At 33.4% G+C, this 22,808-nt stretch overlaps 2 protein-coding genes across 2 annotated transcripts; both read left to right on the plus strand.

The window, feature by feature from the left end:
• Positions 1-1,993: 1,993 nt before the first annotated feature.
• Positions 1,994-3,871, plus strand: LOC134682001 (uncharacterized). The gene has a single exon (XM_063541608.1). The coding sequence runs from the start codon at positions 1,994-1,996 to the stop codon at positions 3,677-3,679; it is 1,686 nt and encodes a 561-aa protein (XP_063397678.1). The 3' UTR covers positions 3,680-3,871.
• Positions 3,872-10,438: 6,567 nt separating this feature from the next.
• On the plus strand, positions 10,439-12,127 carry LOC134727796 (uncharacterized). Its single transcript, XM_063592186.1, has one exon. It carries the CDS (start codon positions 10,439-10,441, stop codon positions 12,125-12,127), a length of 1,689 nt encoding a protein of 562 aa, XP_063448256.1.
• Positions 12,128-22,808: the final 10,681 nt, after the last annotated feature.

Below are 22,808 nucleotides of genomic sequence, written 5' to 3' on the forward strand. Positions count from 1 at the left end.
AGAGATAGACATTTTCTGGAGTTCAGGTAAAGCAATGTTTTGAACACTTATAATGACATGCTTGATTAGTAGTTGATTTATTTTTCGCATATTAAATCACATGATATTAGTTTTAATTTCTATATTTAATCGAAGTCAATAAAACCATTGACGTTAAAGTTTACTTTCGTTTTCGCCTAGCATATAAGGTTAAAATATTCAAACATTAGGTATGTAAAAAAAAAAAAAGCACAAATAAATAACAAAAGCAAAACCACAAACATTTAGCATTGACCAAATAATTCTTGTTCTTCTCTTATTTTAAATGAAAATTCGAAATTGTTAACATCATCAATAATATTTTGAGCACAGGCAGGTATGCTCAGCTGACAATTATATTCAATTCAATTCAATATTTTATTGGAAAGAGCACAATAGAGGCGTGATCCAAATACAGACAATTATAATATTAAAACAACATATAAATGAAATAAAGATTCATGTAACAAGTCATGAGCCAATTCTATGTATACAAATACATTATAGACTGATATTGATACAATTATAAGTACTTTGTATTACACTGAGTAAACACTTTGTATCTTCTACCGCTTTTTACGGTACCAAAATACGAATGTCTTCCTTCGAAACATATACAAGGTAAAGACTAATAATAAACAGATTAAGTGTTTTAACAGAACACATATAGTTCTTCGGGGAGTTTTCGAAAGGGTCCAATAACATATGCCGAGAGCTTGACAGTTTCCTTATACATGTTATACCCGTCATCGGATGTTGTACCTTCAGCTGCCATTGTATTTATAAACACTGTGCATGCTCTAGTAATCACTTCATAACCAAGTGGACTTTCATCATAAGCAAGAATGTATTGCTTGAAAGGGAGGTGTCATGGGATGAGCATATTTCAATACCTTTTCGATGGCTTTTTATATGAAAGCCATGGTTTTTTATATTGATTTGACCGTTGGTTTTCCTGTTTGAATGGTTTTACACTAGTAATTTTGAGGCCCTTTATAACTTGTTGTTCGTTGTGAGCCAAGGCTCTGTGTTGAAGGCCGTACATTGACTTATAATGGTTTACTTTTTTAAATTGTTATTTGGATGGAGAGTTGTCTCATTGGCACTCACACCACATCTTCCTATATCTATTTGCGATGAGCATATATTCATAACCGAAGGCTGTGTATATGACTGCAATGCTTTGAACACTAACACATGCTTGATGAGTTTCTAGCATATGCAATTAATTATAATGCGTTTTAATTTTTCATATAAAATGAAAGTCAATAAAAACAATGACTTTTTATTCTACTTTCGTTTTCGCTTCGCATATAATGTTAAAATATTTAAACATTGGATAGTTATTACTTGACCGGGAGAGGCCATGGAATAATCATGTTTTCATGCATAGTCAAACCCTTTTAGTATGCCTTTTGATCTTGCTTCTAATTGTACTTTTGTTGATCTAAGACCCTTAATCCTCAGTTTAATTCCGTGATAATACGAAGAAATTTTTACTTGTTTCATAAGTAACAATATTTGTTGCATGACACTTGAAATGGCACAATTCTATGTGAAATATCAATGTTAGATTTATCTTGTCAAATTAACTGATGATACTTATTAATTACCTGTATTTTTAAAATTACCGTGACAGTGGAACAGAAACTTGTGTTTAAGAAAAAAGGGTGATTTTAAATGATAATTAAAAAACGCAACAATATATTTTAGTCGACAGTATTACATCCAAATTTGCAACCTAACAGAAAAAAATATCAACTACATGGGAAAAAATATGTTTGCACGCACATTGTGTGCCAAGCATAATTATGCTTACATGACTTGCGACAGCAAGATTTCATAGAACCTTTATTTGCATTTACCTATTTAAGGTAACAACTGGTGAATGAAAAACATATCTAAGGATTTGTCTTACATAAGACAGATTTTTGTTAAAAGCAATTTTATTCTTTTAAAATGTCTTTTTTGTAGCATGTCGAGTAAATATACTGTATGTGGAGTATGTGATTATCAGAACATTAACACACAATCAGTTGTCTGGTGTTCAGAATGCGACGAAGGACTTTGTGAAGAATGTAAAGTGCATCATGCAGCGTCAAAGGCGACCAGAAACCATAGTATCGTTCAAATCTCGGAGTACCAGAGGCTTCCTTCCAATATATTGGAAATCACTCAAACATGTTCAAAACATGATGAAAAATTCCAAATATTCTGTAAGAAACATGATATTCCATATTGTAGACGATGCGTTGTTGAAACACATAACGATTGCAAAGATTTAAACGCGATAGAGGATGTCATAAAGAATGTAAAATCTTCAAGTGCATTTTCAGAGATGGAACAAGTGCTGAAAGAACTTTCAGAAAATTTGCAGAATATAATAAAAGATAGACAAGAAAACATTACAAGTATAAGGGAGAACAGAATACAAATAGAAAAGGAAGTTCAGCAGACACGAAGCCTGATTAACAATCACCTTGATAGGCTACAGGAAATTTTGATAAAAGAGTTGTATGACGTTGAGAAAAAGGAAAGCACAAAAATTAAAAACATAATATCATCCATTCAAGAAAGTGAAAGAAAGATTACCGAATGCAAAAGTACTTTATATACAATAAAACAACATGCATCAGACCTCCAGACGTTTCTTGCAATGAAACACATCCAGAAAGATGTCAGAAACAACGAAAACTTTTTGGAATCCTTGATTAAAGAAACCAAAATGAACAATGTTTCCATTACCTGGAAAAACGAAACTGCCTTGAAGATCTTACCTGTCCAAACTAAAAAGATGGGGACCATAATACTAAATACCAGGGCAGGTGATGCAACACTAACAAACAAAAAGAACAAACAAGCGCAGATGATGATGCCTACTACACCTGTTTCTACCATTGATGATATAAAACTTACTTTAAGACAAACCGTGAACACAATTGGACAGGATATCAAAAGTTGTTGCTTATTACCTGGTGGCAGAATGATTTTTTCCTGCTATAGAAGTAACAAAATTCACGTGCTCAAATCAAGCGGGACTTCAGATTTTACACTTGAGACAGGATCCACAACATCTCATATCCACTTTATCGAAAAAAGTCAAAAACTTGTCGTAACAACTGGGGAAAACAACCAACGCATTGAGATAATCGACATGAAAAGTAGAAAATCTGAGAAATCTATTGGAGTTGGAACAAGGACTTTTGGGATAATTAACAAAGAAGGGAAATTATTTTATAATGGAGAAAGAGCTGGATTATGTTTTGTAAATTTAAATGACGACTCTTTAACACAGTTAGTTGACGTTGCATTGTCTACATGTAGCAGCATTGCAACATGGTCAGATCAACTATATTTTATAGGCGAAGATGATTCAGTAACATGCAGTAATCTACAAGGAGGAATTAAATGGAAATTTAAGTTGAAAACATTTACAGTTCCACGAGGTATAACAGTGGACAATAACGGACGTGTTTACGTATCAGGCTATTGGACGAGTAATGTCATTGTAATTTCACCAGATGGAAGCAAACATAGAGTGTTGCTGTCACAACAAAATGGTATTAATAAACCACAGTCTTTGTTCTTCGATCGAATAAATAACAAGTTACTTGTTGCGAATACATGCAATTACGCATTTCTTTATGACATTTCAAATTGAATAGATACACTATCCCTGGGATGATCTTAGCTGTGATAAATGTTTTTGTTATGAAAACACGTACTTTTTGTGAGAATCTAAAATACTATACAGATCGATTTATTACGAAACAACTGCATTTGTAATCGCTACAGTCATTTTTGTTGTTGTATTAAACATAAAAAATATACGTTAATTAAGATTCAAAGAAAGGACTAGCCATACGTGTTAATATGATTGAAAATGTTAAATAAAATAGGCATTAGTGTTTTAAGTCAGGTTATTATTACTCCAACAGAGACGAACTCAGGATCTCAAAAAGTAAACAATGATGCGAGTCTAACCTATCCCCTCTTATTGCAGTTTTATTCATTAACAGTTATGAATAAGAGTGTACAACTGGTTATGTTATCATGTTATAAAAAGTTTTCATGTAAACAATTCAATACTATAAAAAAGAAGATATGGTATGATTGTCAATGAGACAACTCTACATAAGAGACTAAAATAACACAGAAATTAACAACTATAGATCACCATACGACCTTCAACAATTAGCAAAGCCCATATCGCATAGTCAGCTATAAAGGCCCCGAAATGACAATGCAAAATAATTTAAACGAGAAAACTACCAGCCTAATTTTTGTACAAAAATACAAGTGGACGTAGACGGGTACTTATATATTCTCACCACAAAAAGACACTAGGTACAGATCTAAGAGTACTCGCAGTTAATTGAGAGCTAGTGCAAAGCATCTAACAACTAATAAAAAAATCATGCGTCTGATTAAGTTCCTTGAAAGATGATCACTAGAGTGTGCTTACAAAAAAACAAAGACAGCATTGGTAGAGTTTAAATGATAGCTCCCTGTTTTCGTTTGTAACCACTAAATACAGAAATGGCAGATCAGCCTTGAATGGCGTAGTCTCTCTAATATTTGAAGAAAGGAATCAGGATTAATTAGGTTATACATTATATGTCATAGAAAAGTTGCAATCAGAACAACAAATGAATTTCCCCATAAAAAGACAAACTGATACAGAAATTTTTTTTTCTTCCCAAATAACAATTTATTTCCGCCTGAAACAAACAACTAGACAATATCAATAAAAGTACTTTCGTAGACTCTTCAAGTTCAATTCTTCAATCTCAAAACATCAATATCAAATTCAATTATACATAGTACATGTATAATTTAAACCAATTATGTTACATTATCTATTTACATATGAGAAATTGTATGACGTTACGCGCGATGTTCATACCTATAGGCGTAACAGACGTTATCGGTAAAATATAACGTTTTTCATGTTTTAGACGCTACAAAAATATTTCTAGAATAACTTAAGTTAGCCGTGTACCTGTCTGGTTAGGGGGAGGGTTGGTATCCCGCTAGCATCTTTAACCCTACCACATTATGTATGCATTTGCCTGTCCCAAGTTAGGAGCCTGTAATTCAGTGGTTTTCATTTGTTTATGTCTATTTGTTTTTCGTTCATTCTAAATATGGATGTTAGCTTTCCCGTTTGAATTGTTGTACATTGTCATTGCGGGGTCTTTTAAAGCTAACTATGCGGTATGGGCTTTGCTCGTTATTGAAGGCCATACGTTGACCAATAAATATTAATTTCTGTGTTGTTGGTTTTTTTTTGTCTCTTGTGCGGGACCCGAATGGCGGAATAAGTTGTTCTCGACAACTATCGATATGGTCCCCTTAAACTTGAAATGAAATTATTTATGTAGTCTTTGTAAGTACCAATCAAAGCATTTTCACAAGAATAGCATGACAGGTACAAAACTGTCAAATGAGCATCTTCAAAGAAGAAAACGCCTGGTGTTGACTTCTAATACCAGGAATGATTTGAAAGATATTGTGTCACGATCTATACTCCCGACATCCTACCATGTCTACTTGATTCTTTAAAAAGCCCCTGCCTGCGTCCTGAGGTCCCTTTCACGAAGTTTCGAAATAATTTCATATCCGTGTTTGAAAACAATTTCGTGACTTATATATACTGAACCGGGCAACCGTCAGTTATCTCATGAATACTTTTACATCATCGAATCTTAATACTCCTTGACTAGGATTTGAACTTTTTGTGTAAACAATTGGTCATTTTTCTCATCCGGGCTTATAACAAAGAAATGTTAAGTGATCATACACGAAATATCTGGAAAACTTTCCACTCCGTCTACCTCCAGCATTGCTTGTCGATAAATTACGGACACATGTATAGGTACCTCGGTGTGCTGAAAATAAGTTTGTTGAAGTTCAAACTTTTCTTTGCAACTGTATACTTTTCGGAACAGTCATCCATTTTAATACACTTATTAGATAATAAGTTTTCTTTCAAACATTCAAGTTGTGCATTTTGCCAATATGCACGGAAATGATGTCTGGTGAATTGTCTAAAAGTTCTCCAAAGTAATTAAACACTTCACTCGGTTTAGTGCTTTTTCTGACAACCGTAAGTTTTTTCTTAAATTTCACAGTAATATATTAGTACCGTTCCAAAGATACATGTAGTCTAGAACATCATCCAAAACATTTAACTCATCGTCCGTAAATTTTAAAGACGCCTGTTTAGCGCTATAAGATTAAAATGCATAAAAGAAATGCTCGTACAATTACGCACCAAAGTTTTACTCGTTTTAAAACTTTGAAAGCTCTGCACTTAATTTAAAAGTTTCGAGTAAAAATAACACATACAATCTGTTCCGGGTTGAGGGCAACACTTATAAATTTCACGGAATAACAAAAAGAATCATCCGAAAAATCAGTAACAAATAGATAAATCAAATCGTAGTTCAAAAGGTCTCTCTCTATATATGAAGTTGAACAATGCATGCACCGACAATCGAATAAGTTTTCTTTGTGTTTTTCTGTTGCCGCCTTTTTTGTTGTTTTGACTTTTCGAAACGACGTCAGGTTGCCGCCGTAAGAAATTTTATGCGTGGGACATCTTTTTCACCATTTTTTAAACATTCTGTTTTTGGAAAGTACGAATGCTGTGGAGAACAATATAGATTTTTTGAAAAGACTAGACAAATAACATGTCTATATTAGATTTTCATTGTCGACAACCAAGTGCAAAACTAAACATAGTTTACTTTAATTACGACTGTACGCAACGTTTTTGCAAAAAAAATAACGTGTGACATTGTATTCACCAAATTTAAAGATTAAGAATCTTTTTTGTTTTTGTGTTTGATAGATTTTGTCTTTGAAATTAATTAATTATAGAAAAACAACATTATACTAGCCAAATCATTTTCTCACATAATAACATCAGTTATCCGTATTTTTTATTTGTTTTCGTTTAAGTATTTTCGAAAATGGAGATGGGACACACTGATATTTTGAAGATTTGCCTGGTGTAACAGAATAAGACGACATTAACCATCAAACTAATACATCATAATGTGTTGTCATTTCATGGCAATACGCGGCAAACAAAAAATAACAATAAAAATCGGTAAAAAAAGGTCGAAAAGAGGGTATATACTTCAGTTTTCATCAGCAAATGTTACCCGGGACAGCCCATTATTTCTCCAAAATCCAGAATGAAATGATTATCAACTCGAACTAATGCGTTTTAAATCATTTTAATGGAGATAAATGAACAAGGACATTTATATCCATCACATTGATATCTTTGTTTTCATTAAAATACGTTTTTTCCTGCACCTGCAGCGCAGTTTTAACAACGAAACATACAAAAAACGTAAACGATACGAACATCGCGCGTAACGTCTATATAATATGAATCCATTGCACGTCTTGTCAGAAATTCCAGGACATAATCATTAAACACAGATCTTGAATTTAACCGCGTTTTAATACTTATCAGAAAGTACGTACTGATCACGTGTGCAAATACTTACATTAGATCAGGCGATAGACATTTTCTGGATCTCAGGTAAAGCAACGTTTTGAACACTTACAATAACATGCAAGTACTTGATTTGTTTCTAGCATATTAAAGCAATTATAATAAGTTTTAATTTTCATATTTAATCGAAGTCAATAAAATCATTGACTTTAAAGTTTACTTTCGTTTTCGCCTAGCATATAAGGTTAAAATATTCAAACTTTAGGCATGTAAAAAAAATAGCACAAATAAATTACAAAAGTAAAACCACAAACATGTAGCATTGACCAAATAATTCTCGTTCTCCTTGATCTTATTTGAGTTGAAAATTCGAAATTGTTAACATCACCAATACTATTTTGAGTATAGACTAGACTAAGTATGTTGACAATTATTAATACTCTGTATAAACACTGATTGAACACTTTGTATCTGCTACCGCTTTTTACCAAAATACGAATTTCTTTCCTTCAAAAAATATACAAGGTAAAGATTAAAAACAAGTTACAGATTAAGTGTTGTAACAGACCACCTACCGTTCTACAGAGAGTTTTCGAAAGGGTTCAATAGCTTGCAGCGAGCTTGGCAGTCTCTTTATACGCGTCATCAAATATAGCGCCTTCAGTTGCCAATGTATTTATAAATACTTTAGTAATCACTGCACGACCATGTGGACTTTCCTCATAAGAAGGGAAGTTAATACTTTAACCGGAGTAGTCATGGCATATTTCAAATACTCAGTCAAAGAAGTAACGATTTTATCCCTAACAACAAGGAATTGTATATATTAAATATACAATTCCTTGCTAACAATGACATGCTTGATGAGTAGTTGATTTCTTTCTAGCACATTGGATCAATTATTATATGTTTTAATTTTCATGTTCAACGCAATTAAGTCGTCAATAAAATGAATTACTTTAAAATCTACTTTCGTCTCCGCCTCCCATATAAGGTTAAAATATTCTAACATTTGGTATGTAAATAAATAGAACAAATGAATAACAAAAACAAAACCACGAACATTTAGCATTGACAAAATCATTTTCGTTCTCCTTTTTTATGCCCACCTACGACCCACCTACGATAGTAGAGGGGCATTATGTTTTCTGGTCTGTGCCTCCGTTCGTCCGTCCGTCCGTCCGTCTGTGCGTCCGTTCAGGTTAAAGTTTTTGGTCAAGGTAGTTTTCGATGAAGTCGAAGTCCAATCAACTTGAAACCTAGTACACGTGTTGCTTATGATATGATCTTTTTAATTTTAAAGCCAAATTAGACTTTTGACCCCAATTTCACGGTCCACTGAACATAGAAAATGAAAGTGGGAGTTTCAGGTTAAAGTTTTTGGTCAAGGTTGTTTTTGATGAAGCTGAAGTCCAATCAACTTGAAACTTAGTACACTTGTTGCTTATGACATGATCTTTCTAATTTTAAAGCCAAATTAGACTTTTGACCCCAATTTTACGGTCCACAGAACATAGAAAATGAATGTGGGAGTTTCAGGTTAAAGTTTTTGGTCAAGGTAGCTTTTGATGAAGCTGAAGTCCAATCAACTTGAAACTTAGTACACTTGTCGCTTATGATATGATCTTTCTAATTTTAAGCCAAATTAGACTTTTGACCCCAATTTTACCGTCCACTGAACACAGAAAATGAAAGTGGGAGTTTCAGGTTAAAGTTTTTGGTCAAGGTAGTTTTTGATGAAATTGAAGTCCAATCAACTTGAAACTTAGTACATATGTTCCCTATAGTATAATCTTTCTAATTTTAATGCCAAATTAGATTATTACCCAATTTCACGGTCCTTGGAACATGGTAAAGGATAGTGCGAGTGGGGCATCCGTGCACTTTGGACACATTCTTGTTTTCTTTTCTTTTCTTTTTTTATCTTATTTCAAATAAAAATCCAACTTGTTAACACCACCAATGTTACATGTATTTTGAGTTGAGAAAAATATGGCCACCTTGAAAATGTTACTGCATATATAAAATCATTGACAATTAAAAATACATTGTATAACACTGACTGAACATCTCCTATCCATTTTTACCCAAAATACGAAATTCTTTACTCCTTCAAAAGGTAAAGATGCAAAATTAAAATAATTCAAGTCATGAATATATTAATAAATTAATTGTATATTTGAGTATTGTGTTGCTTTATTATTTATTTCACGCTTTTTAATGTTAACGTGGAAGGCCAAATAATTTCAATAGATAAATGCATTCCTTAGCAAGAGCAGGAATTTGAAAGACCTTTGGATGATAGTTTGGAAAGGGAATTAAAGTGACAGCTTTAATGATGTATAAACAGCTGCAGGCCACCCATAGTCCCTTTAGAGAGTTTTTGCAAGGGTTCAATGACGTGCTACAGGCATACAATTCGCCTTTCACGAGTCATCGGACTTAGCGCCATCATTGACCTGAAGTTGTCAGTGTATTTATAAACTAATTAGATATAGGAAGATGTGGTGTTCGTGCTAGTAAACACTGGACAGCCAATTGGGCTTTCATCATTAGAGAGGATGCTACTTATTGAACGGGAGTAGTAAAGGGATGGGCATATTTCTATACCTAGGCAAATGCTTTTGGTATGCCCTTTAACCTTGCTTTAAAATGTACTTTTGTTGACCTTTGATCCGTCTTCAATCTAATCCCGTGATAAAAACTAACAAAGGTTTACTTGTATCATAAGTAATCATATTTGTAACATGGCACTTGGGTTCCATGTAAATGATCAATGTTAGATTTATTATGTCAAATTTACTGTGTTTACGTGTATTTTCATACTTACTAATTGTATTTTTTAACTCACTATTAGAAATAGTTGAAGCCGGATCTTTTCTTTCAAAAATAAAAGGAGATTTTCAATGACAATTTTTTTACTTTTGAATTATTCTTTTTTGCAGCATGTCGAGTAAATATACTGTTTGTGGAGTATGCAACTATCAGAACATTAACACACCATCAGTGGTCTGGTGTTCGGAATGTGACGAAGGACTTTGTGAAAAATGTAAAGTGCACCATACAGCTTCAAAAGGGTCGAGAAACCATAGTATCGTTCAAATCTCGGAGTACCAGAAGCTTCCTTCCAATTTATTGGAAATTACTCAAACATGTTCAAAACATGATGAAAAATACCAAATATTTTGTAAGAAACATGATATTCCATGTTGTAGACGATGCGTTATTGAAACACATAACGATTGCAAAGATTTAAACGCGATAGAGGATGTCATTAAGAATGTAAAATCTTCAAGTGCATTTTTAGAGATGGAACACGTGTTGAAAGAACTTTCAGAAAATTTGCAGAGAATAAGAATAGATAGACAAGAAAACATTAAAAGTCTAACTGAGAACAGGACAAAAATCGAAAAAGAAGTTCAGCAGACACGAAGCCTGATTGACAATCATCTGAATAGGCTACAAGAAAAATTGATTAAAGAGTTGTATGACGTTGAGGAAAAGGAAAACGAAAGCATCACAAACTTAATAACATTAATCAAAGAGAAAGAAAGAGAAATTATCGAATGTCAAACTACTTTAGATAAAGTAAAACAACATGCATCTGACCTCCAGTCGTTTTTGGCTATAAAACACATCCAACGCGATGTCACGATCAACCAACGATTTCTGGAATCGTTGATAAAAGAAAAGAAAATGAACCATGCATTTATTTCTTGGAAAAACGAAAATGCTTTGGACATCTTCCCTGTCCAAACCAAGAAGATGGGCACCATAATATTAGATACCAGGTCAGTAGATACAATATTAACCAACAGAAAGAACAAACAAGCACAGATAAAAGTGCCTACTACACATGTTCCTACCATTAATGATATCAAACTTACTTTAAAACAGACGGTGAAAACACACGGACAAGATATCACAGATTGCTCCTTACTTCCTGATGGCAGAATGATTTTTCCCTGCAGTACTCGTCAACAAATCCACGTACTGAAAACCGACGGGTCATTAGATTTTACATTGAATTCAGAATTCCGTATATCGCATATATACTTTATCGAGGAAAGTCAAAAACTTGTCGTAACAACTGGGATGATCCCCAAGTGTGTTATGGTTATTAATATGAAGAGTAGAAACACAGAGAAATCGATTGAAGTTGAATCAGAGATTTATGGAATAGTTCATAAAGATGGAGAATTGTTCTATAATGGATATAAAAGAGGATTATGTGTTGTAAGTTTAGATGACGACTCTGATACCCAGTTAGTAAAAGTTTCCTTGGCTCGCTATAGCAACATTGCAATATGGTCAGAACAACTTTATTTTATATGTAATGATGATTCAGTAACATGCTGTGATCTTAAAGGGACATTGAAATGGAAATTAGAGCAGAAAACATTTCTCACAAGCGCACGAGGTATAACAGTGGACAATTACGGACGTGTTTACGTATCAGGATTTGCATCTAACAATGTCGTCGTGATTCCACCGGATGGAAACAAACACAGAGTGTTGCTGTCAGAAAAAGATGTTCTTATAAAACCACAGTCTCTTTTCTTCGATCGAAAAAATAACAAGCTACTAATTACAAATCAACGCAATGAAGCATTTCTTTATGACGTCTCAAACTGAATTAATACACTATTCTTGAGATGGGCTGTTTTAGTATGTTTTATCAACGATTAACGTTGAACTGTTCTCTGTGTGTTCTTATAAATGAAACATGTGAAATACGGTACAAATTTGGTATGTTCTAATTACATTTGTAATCGCAACAATTATTTTTATATAAACATAAAAACTTACGCTAATTGTGGACTAGTCATTAGTGTTGATTTGATTGAAAATGTTATGAAAAATGTTTTAAAGTGATTGACAGTTCAAAAGGCTTTCAGGACGACCACAACACGTTTCCTCTCTTACTGCATATTTGTTCCTAACCATTTATAAATGATAGTTTATAACATGTTATGTTTATGGTAATGCATTATTGATCTGATTTGCAGTAATTAATTCTCCATGGTAATCTTTGATGCGATATAACGATGTCATGCTTCTCCAGAATCGTCCGAATATCGTGAATATATTCACCCTTCCATTTTTTGTCATATTCCCGAGAAAAAATATTTCTCAAATATATAAGTCTATCTCCACCTCCAAGTTTAAACCTGAAGTGGTAGTGTTTCTTTAACTTTCAAGAATGCGGTCTTGAAAAATATGTCGATAAGCTTATAGCTTCTTCATTTTCCTTTTTCACTTCTAGAGGTGACATGTCGATAGTGCTATGAAAAGTATGGTTATATCCATTTGCAAAGCTTTGAAGCTTGTCTATGTATCTGTAAGACTGATTGTACGAAAAGTAGCGAAATATTTTCGTTTTTATTGATTTTATAACACGCTCGAACACTGATGCTTTTACCTCATTAAACGCATAAAAATGATTAATCTCTTCCTTTTTAAAAACTGTCTAAATTCTCTTTGCCTTGAACTCCTGTCCTATATCCGTTCTTATTCTATTTAAGATTCGGCCTGTTTTAAATATGTCTTGAAATGCAGTTGCCACGGACTCTCCTTTTTTGTCTTTTAGTTTACGTATCTATAAATACTTTGAAAACACATCAATGACTACTAATACGTATTTATATTTTTTATTGTATTTTGAAAATTTCACTATATCAATAAGGTCAGCAGACCATTGGTCATCTATGCCGGCAACAACGATTTCCGTTCTATTCTGTGGTTTCCTAAATGTTCGTTGTAAACTGTATGGTTCCTGGCTTTGTGAATACAGGCAACAGTAGTATACCGCTGTTCAAAACTCATAAATTCATGGACAAAACACAAAATCGGAGTAACAAACTAAAACCGAGGGAAACGCATTAAATATAAGAGGAGAACAACGACACAACACTGAAATGTAACACACACAGAAACGGACCAAGCATCAGACCAAATCCCACGGGAATAACAAATATAACATCAAACCCAAATACATGAATTTGGGATAAACAAGTACCGGGACACGTCTTATTGCCATGTGAATTTACACTAAAAAAAAAAGAGAAAACAAACGACCCAACGTCAAAATGTAACACACACAGAAACGAACAGTAATATAACAATGGCCATCTTCCTGACTTGGTACAGAATGTTTTTAAAGCGGAAAAAATGGTGGGTTGAACCTAGTTTTGTGGCATGCCAAACCTCGCACTTTAATGGTCATGTTAAATATAACATTGAAATGACAACATAATATTACAGGACTACAATACAAATAAATAGGAGAACATATTAGACAAAGAAACACATGATTAATAGATAACAAAAAGCATCAGGTTTAAAATTCAATACGCCAAAAACGCGCTTCGTCCACACAAGATTAACCAGTGACATCCAGATATAAAAGATCGAAAGTGAAAAAAGTACAAAGTTGTACAAAGTTGTACAGCACTGAAGATCAAAAGTTGAAAAAGGTTGTGTCAAATACGGCTATGTAACCATTTTCTTATCTTATATTTACTAATTTTGAATTTCCCATCTTTTTGTATATAATTATAAAATTTGTCTTGTCCCGAAAAACTAGCAGGATTTGATGGAATATAGTAGATTTCCTTTAGATGTTTCTCCAATGCAGACATGTTGTCAATACAAATATTGAAATGGTCATAATGAAATCCGTGTGATACAGTATGTTTTAAAGGATTAGTCTTTCTCCTGTACATCTTTGTCAGTGTCCTCTTCATCGTCCTCATCGTCTTTATCCTCAGTGTCACTATACGTTTCAAGGTAATCATCATCAAATAATTCATTAAATTGATGTCGATTTTTAATGAGAATACGCCGAATTTGAATTTCGTTATCTGTATTGTTTTCAACAACATCCTTAATTTGTCGTACAATGTCAGAGCGCACATTGCTTTTATCTAGGGGAACAATCAGTTTCAACAATTCAGTATAGCGTTTAAAAAACTGACCTTGAACTATAGGGCTTATTTTTTTATTGCTTTGTCATGTTTGTTGAATTGCGTCTTCCTCATTCATACCCTCTTTCTCGTACTTTTCGTATTTTTTATCCCAAGTACGGTATCTTTCGCTGTATCAATGGCTGCATGTAATATGGTTTTGTATCCTTCATTGTCGTCTATATTAACATATTCACTACTATCGTCTGAACCACTATCATATTCAATCCATTCTAAGGCTGACTTTTTTTAAGGATTTTCGTTATCTAGGTCTTCGTTGTCTCTTTTTCTTTTGAAAGATTCGTTTTCTGAACACCAATGTTTGATATGTCTTTGTAAATCGCGCATGCTGTCAAGCACTACTCCACAATCGTCACAAGAGGGCATATTGTCATACGTCTGTTTACCAGGGTTGTCTTCGTAATAAGTAGCGGCTGAAAGTTGCTCTGTATTTATATTATTTGAAGAAGGAATTACATCATTGGTCTTTGTTAATTGTTGCTCTAAAACGTTTCCAAGCAATCGGTTCGATTCTGATGTCGTTGGTTTTAAATTCACAAGAAGATATCCAAATGATTTACTAGTTGATTCTTCAATTTTTTCTAAAAAGTATAATACTTTTCCCGGATACATTTGTCTGTCTAGAGTCATTATCTGTTGTTTATCTACAGGTTTGTTAAATAATACCAAGTAATGACAATTTCTTCTTTGTGTAGGATCTTTACTGAAGTAAAGATTCTGATTTAATACTACAACTGATAACTTCCTATTATGGCTACCTTCCGTAAACAAGTCAGTGATTCTAGGATCTTTTGCTGATGTTGACATTAAATCGTCGAAAACTATCATATTTCTTACACTTGGATCAATAAAGCTATTCTTCTCTAACTCAACTGGTATCCCATGTATAAATTCGATATACGGTCTAACTGTCTTTTGAATTTCGTTGTAGAGTGGTTGCCAACGTCTGTATAGCCATATTATTCTCTGAATAGTAGGCTGAATAAATCTTGAATTTTGGAGAAGTTATTTCAATGTTTTGCCACATGATGTTGGTCCACTTACTGTCATTGTGAATGGATGCTTAAAAACCAAGTGTTCTGTTTCCTCCTCCTGGGGCGGCGGCGGAGGAGGTGATATTCTTTCCCTCTGCGGCGGCGGCGGGTCCGCATGACTGGTCAGCGGATATGGTTCAGTGATTCCATGTTTGTTTCTATGATGCCGCATCATAACGTCTTTTCTAGAAATTTAAGTTTACATACGGGACACATTTTATCATCAATCTATTCTCGTACGAAGGCAGCTGTTAACTGATATATCTTTCCAGTGTTTCAATTTATATAGGCAATAACTGGTTAGTGTCTTTAAAAATCAGCTGTATGTGTATGAGGCTACGAAAGTGGTGTTATGTGAGCTGTTGCGATCCCAACACAGGAATGGCTCGCAACAGCTCACATTACACCTGTTTCGTATATTGATTAAAATTTAATCAATATACTTAATTATTTTATTTATTGTCATAATATATTATTAATTAAGAAAACACAACATTTCCTTAATTTTTAACTAATTTAAAAAAAATGACCACTCTACCCTTGTCGAAAATTCCCTCCTCCAAACAAAATGGCGGCTTTAGCATTGGGTCAATGGGGAATAAGTGGTATAGTCTTACAAGGATGACTATTATTTTCAGCTCATAATAAATATTTTGGATATTCAAAGTTGAGAACGAACGTTTAATGGTCTATTGGTCAACGACAAGTTTTCGTGATACAATTCTTTTCTTTGACACTATACCCAAAACGTCAACTACATTTGGTGTCAAGGGTTCATTTAACTTTTGATCCTTATGAGCTTTATGATGAATAAATTCATCAAAAGTAAAATAACAAAATATCGAACTCGAAGGATAATTCGACACGGACAATTTTGTATTAAATGGCAGTCATTAGTTTTCTGAAATGTGTTTTGTGTACAATTGTTTGTCTGTATGTCTTTTTCTTTTTGAATCATGGCGTAATCAGATCAATTCCATGTTAGAGTTTAGAGGTCCCGTTGGTATCTTTAATCTATCTTAGACTCAATTTCAGGACGCCCAAAGAACAAAACATTAATGTCTTTAATATATAATTTATCAACGCGATAAATCATATTTCGCTACCTGTAAATTCTTGACCTTCATTAAAACCAGAAATGCTGCAAATGGTGTCTTCATTTTTTTTTCAGTTCGCTTTCAAAAACCTGGAACAAACGTTGCTTATCATGTAAAACATATTTAGAATTTTGTAATTATTTTCAAAATCATTGGAGAGTTCAGTCCACAAATTTATATACTAGTATATGTTCATTGCCAATAACTTTTTGACAATGAAATATCGTCAGTGATGATTGAGGTAAACACATTTCATTATAAAAATACATACTACAATAGATATAAACGAACTGTTCAAAAACATACTACAGTAGAAATAAACGAACTGTTCAAAAACATACTACAGTAGAAATAAACGAACTGTTCAAAAACAAAAAGAACACAAAGATCTAGATTAGAATGCATATTTCAAATCGCTCATAGTCGAAGTATCATAGATTAGCTTGTCATTTTGAATTTAACCGCGATATTATACTCATCAGAAAGTATGTACTGGTCACGTGTGCAAATATCTGCATTGGATCAATTGATAGACATTTTCTGGATCTCAGGTAAAACAACATTTTGAACACTTACAATGACATGATTGATAAGTAGTAGATTTGTTTTTCGCAAATAGAATCAAGTTTTATAATTTTTGATTTTCATATTTAATGCAAGTCAAGTAAATCAAAGACTTAAAGATTCCTCTTTCGTTTTCGCTTAGCAAATAACATGTATACGGTTTAAATAGTTTATATTACTTATCACATATCTAAACATTGGGTGTGCGAAAGAATAGTAGAAATAACTACTTAAAAAACCACGAACATGTAGTATTGATAAAATCATTTTCATTTTTCTTGTATTTCATGTATCTTCTTTTAAATGAAAATTTGAATTTGTTCAAACGACTTATTTGAATGTTATTTTGAGTACACACTAAACTGTTCATCTTGAAAATGTTAAAATCTTAAAAGCTGCATTGACAATTGATAATTGACCTTGCCTCAAAATGTACTTCTGTTGGTCTTTACCCTATCCCCAGTTTAATCCTGTGATTATACAAACAAATGTTTACTTGTATCATAAGTAATGATATTTGTAGTTTGGCACACGAAAAAGTACATTTCTATGTCAAAGATAAATGTTCCAGATTTATCTTGTCAAATTAACTTTGTATACTTGTCTTAATATACTTGTTTACTTGGTGTTTTATTTACATACTGTGACAAATAGTTGATGCAGGAACTTCTGTTACAGAAATAAAAGGATGACAATTAGTTAACGCCTGCCACAATAATTATTTAGTCAGCAGTATTACCTGACATTTCACAACTTACTCCTGTTCTGAAAAAATAATGAATATGTATATCAAGCATTCGTTGATTGTTTATAAAAAATGGGGAAAAAATCATATGTAAGGATTTGTGTAACCTCGAGCTCTGTCAAACTTTAAAGGCAATATTTACTCTTTAAATTTCTTTTTTTTTGCAGCATGTCGAGTAGATTAACTGTATGTGGTGTATGCGACTACCGCAACATTAGACAACTATCAGTGTGTTGGTGTTCAGAATGCGACGAAGGACTTTGTGAGGGGTGTAAAGATCATCATGCAGCTTCAGAGGGGACCAGAGATCATGGTATTGTTTAATCTCTGAGTACCAGAAGCTTCCTACCAATATATTGGAAATTACTCAGACATGTCCAAAACACAGTGAAAAATACGTTATATTCTGTAAGAAACATGATATTCCATGTTGTAGACGATGCGTTGTTGAAACACATAACGATTGCAAAGATTTGAACACGATAGAGGATGTCATTAAGAATGTAAAATCATCAAATGCATTTTCAGAGATGGAACAAGTGTTGAAAGAACTTTCAGGAAATTTGCAGAATGTAAGAAAAGATAGACAAGAAAACATTCAAAGTATAAGGGAGAATAGAACACAAATAAAAAAAGTTCAGCAGACACGAAGCCTGATTAACAATCATCTAGATAAACTGCAGGAAATTTTGATAAATTTTAAAGAGTTGTATGACGTTGAGGAAAAGGAAAACAAAAGCATCATAAACATAATATCATCAATAGAAGAGAAAGAAAGAGAAATCACCGAAAGCCAAACTGTTTTAGATAAAGTGAAACAACACCCATCAGACCTCCAAACGTTTCTGGCTATGAAACATATCCAACGAGATGTCACAATCAACGAACAATTTCTGGAATCGTTGATGAAAGAAGAGAAAATCAACAATGCATCTATTTCTTGGAAAAACGAAAATGCTGTGGAGATTTTATCTAACCAAATCAAGAAGATTGGAACCATCATATTAGATACCAGGCCAGGTGATACGATATTGACAAGCAGGAAGAAGCAACAAGCACAGATAGTGCAACCTACATCACCTGTTCCTTCCATTGATGATATAAAACTTACTTTACGAAGGACCGTGAAAACATTTAGAGGTGATATCACTAGTTGCTGCTTTCTTCCTGATGGCAGAATGTTTTTTTCCTGTTACGCTAATGATCAAATCCACGTCTTGAAAACCGACGGATCATTAGATTTTACATTGAAGCCGGGATCGAAAACATCTCATATAGATTTTATCGAGAATAGTCAAACACTTGTCGTAACATCTGGCTGTGTCTACAATCACATTAAGATTATCAATGTGATAAACAGAAAAACCGAGAAATCTATTGCTGTTGGAACACAGATTTATGGAATAGTTCACAAAGATGAAAATTTTTTTTACAATGGGGAAAGTCGTGGATTACATGTTGTAAATTTAGATGATGGCTCTGATACCCAGTTAGCAGACGTTTCCTTAACTCTCTGTAGCAGCATAACAACATGGTCAGATCAACTTTATTTTATAAACGCGGAGTCAGTAACATGCTGTGACCTCCAAGGGACATTGAAATGGAAATTAGAACTTAACACTTTTCTTACAAACGCAATGGGTATAGCAGTGGACAATTATGGACGTGTTTACGTTTCGGGTTTTGAATCCAACAATGTTGTCGTGATTTCAACAGATGGAAGCAAACATAGAGTTTTGCTGTCAGGGAAAGATGGCCTTAAAAGACCACAGTCTGTGTGCTTCGATCGAAAAAACAACAACCTTCTTATTGCAAATCAACAGAATGACGCGTTTATTTATGACGTTTTAAAATGAATTGATACAACATAACATAAATTAGCTTCTTAGTAGTTATAATATAATGATTGTAGTGAAAAGCGTTGGATTGGGCTCTTTGTTTTCTTACAAATGAACATCGGCAATTCTGTTGAATGAAAGATATTATATATTTGAATACTTTATAGACGTATTATGTAATCAAGTCAGCTGTAGTCGCTCAAATTCCTTTTTATTTATTTATAAAAAGTTGTATAACTTGTTTTCCCATTCAACAACACAAAAAGATAAAGCCATTAGGGTTATGCTTAAAAATGTTTTAATAATTTATTTTATGCATCTTCTTTTTTATATTAATGATTTTAAGTTGATTATATCTGTCTGGCACGGCTGAATATTTGTGCACTTTTGTTTAGACATTAATTCATAAATTTCTCATACTAAAGTTCATGCCAAATTCATTTGTTCTCCTCTTTGTTTTTCATTGCTCTATTCTATTCTATTGCATCTTCCTTTCTTTTTTTCTTTGAGTGTTTTTTTTACATTAGTAGCAACATCGCAAATGGACGTTTCGTTGTATTAACATTGTATTCCTGCATTGATTTTTTTACCTAGATTATACCGTTGGTTTTCCCGTTCAAATGGTTTTGCACTAGTAATTGTGGGGCTCTTTATAGCTTGTTGTTCGGTGTGAGCCGAGGCTCCATGTTGAAGGCCGTACATTGACCTATAATGAGTCACTTTTATAAAGTATCATTTGGATGGAAAGTTGTCTCATTGGCACTCACACCACATCTTCTTATGTCTATTGAAAGGCTTCTTTATATCTATAATAATACCAAACTATAAAATGATCATTCAAAGAAATAGACATCGGCTTAGAGTAAGATTGCATATTTCGTGATCTATTGTTATAATAAAGAGGAGATGTGGATTATGACTGTCCAATAGTTTAATTAAAGTAAAACGGAGAAGAAGAGTGTTAACAAATTTTTATCCCAGTTCGGCTTTCCACATTAGTTTAATTGCATTGTGTCAGGACCATAGTTAGGATAACAGTTTAATGTATTTCAAACGCAACCACAGAAAATTAAACTGAAAAAAAATGCGTTACATTGAACATTGTGCATGTTTATTCTGTTTACTCATTTTGGAGAATTCCGTCGGTATTTTATTGTTACCTGAATTTGTCTATTCGTTGTCGATTTGCGATATAAGGGAGCTATCATCTGATTTTTATGGAGCGGGTGGGGTGTGGGGGGGGGGGGGGGGGTCTGGGGGGCTAGGATGAAATTTGAAAAAATAGGCAAGACAGGAGTTTTGAGTAAAAAAAAAAGGCAGGATAAGATACTTGCAAAAAAAAGGCAGGTTAAACTAAAAAAAAAGGCAGGACTGAACAGAGAGAAAAATAAAAAGGCAGGACAGAAATTACAGCTAAAAAAATGCAGGACAAAATTTTTCAACCTAGCCAACCCCTTTCCCCTTAAAAATCAAATGGTAGCTCCCTAATAAGAACAAACTTAAATCAAAGAATGTATTTCGAGAATGTATTTTTCTGCAAATTTAAGATAGCAAACCTCGAAATACATTCATGAATTTAAAAATAGGTATGAAGGCAATAGTAGTTTGCCGTCGAATTACACGTTAGCGTATAGCTAAAAGTAAAAACACAAAAGTACTGAACTCCGAGGAAAATTCAAAAAGGAAAGTCCAAAATCATCGACGCTAGCATATTTCAACGTGTTTCAATTTTGGTAGGCACAATGGTAAGAAATGGACATCTAGAACAGGAGAAGAGTAATCGGAAATTTCCGAACGCCAGCTTTACGAATTAAGACAACGTTCCCATTCCGACCAGACCATGACTTTGTATAAAACAAACAGACACTCCCTCGCAATCAACTTTCTTACGAGACCGGCCATAATTGTTATGTGACTACCTATTTGTTTAAGAATGAATTAAGGACAAAAGATACCGAAGGGACGGTCAAAATCATAGATCGAAAATAAACTGACAACGTCATGGATAAAAAAAAAAAAAAGACAAAAGGCAGATAAATAATAGACTAGTACACAAGACACAACATAGAAAACTAAAGACTAAGCAACACGATCCCCACCAAAAATTAGGAGTGATCTCAGGAAGGGTTAGCAGATCCTGCTCCACATGTGGCACTTACCGTGGTACTTATGTTATTGTTACAAATTCAGTATATAGTATAATTCGGTAAGTCACATTCGTGAAAACGGAAGGGGATTGTTGTTACTACATAAGGAACATATCCGATATTATCTGTGAAACGGTAATTATAAATTACAATCGAGCAAGTGGAAGTTCTGGAGATGAAAACTCCGATTATGTTACAATTAAATCAAGAGTTCCATGGCGTTCATTTCTTAGAAAGAGAGTTTTCTAGCTTGTATCATATAAAGTGATATTCCAGGTATGTTAACATCTTTCCTATGTGTTTATTTACTGATGACCAACTTTTTGGTAGTTCATTTACATTATATTTACAACAATAATTTGACAAATAGGTAAGGTTGGGAAAAAAGTCACATTTAATTATACATTGCATGAACACTCGATCTGTTGAAAATGATAAAACAGCAAAATATCGTGATAACTTATAATCAGAACATAGGCACAATCTCAACATCCATTTGTCTGCATGGATATATTTCCCTAGAAAGACGACCACTAGAGTGTGCCTGTTCAGTTTTGAAACCTTGCTTAGAACAAGACATAGAAAAATGTGCGCATGGTCAACCGACTTTTACAACTCTATGAAGTTACAAAAACATGCATTCAACTGCAAATTTCAAAGCGCTTAGACAATTCCAGTGCACCGTTACGATTCAAATATGATGTAATGGTATAGAAAAAAACTTGCAGCTGACCCAGCCTGAGTAACTATTGACCAAAACATGCAACATTTGAGAAAAATGACTGTAAAGATTTTATATATATATATATATATTTATATCTGCCGTCGCCATATTGGGATAGTCGTAATTTCAGTTACGATTATCTCTTTAATTATGTCCTATTTTTTCGACAGCAACATTAGTG

Source organism: Mytilus trossulus, chromosome 8, assembly GCF_036588685.1.
Source record: "Mytilus trossulus isolate FHL-02 chromosome 8, PNRI_Mtr1.1.1.hap1, whole genome shotgun sequence".
Taxonomy (NCBI): Eukaryota; Metazoa; Mollusca; class Bivalvia; order Mytilida; family Mytilidae; genus Mytilus; species Mytilus trossulus.

Bases quoted from the DNA above. Each gene is read 5' to 3' on its own strand.
- LOC134682001 (XM_063541608.1), top strand. From the start codon at position 1,994: ATGTCGAGTAAATATACTGTATGTGGAGTATGTGATTATCAGAACATT.
- LOC134727796 (XM_063592186.1), top strand. From the start codon at position 10,439: ATGTCGAGTAAATATACTGTTTGTGGAGTATGCAACTATCAGAACATT.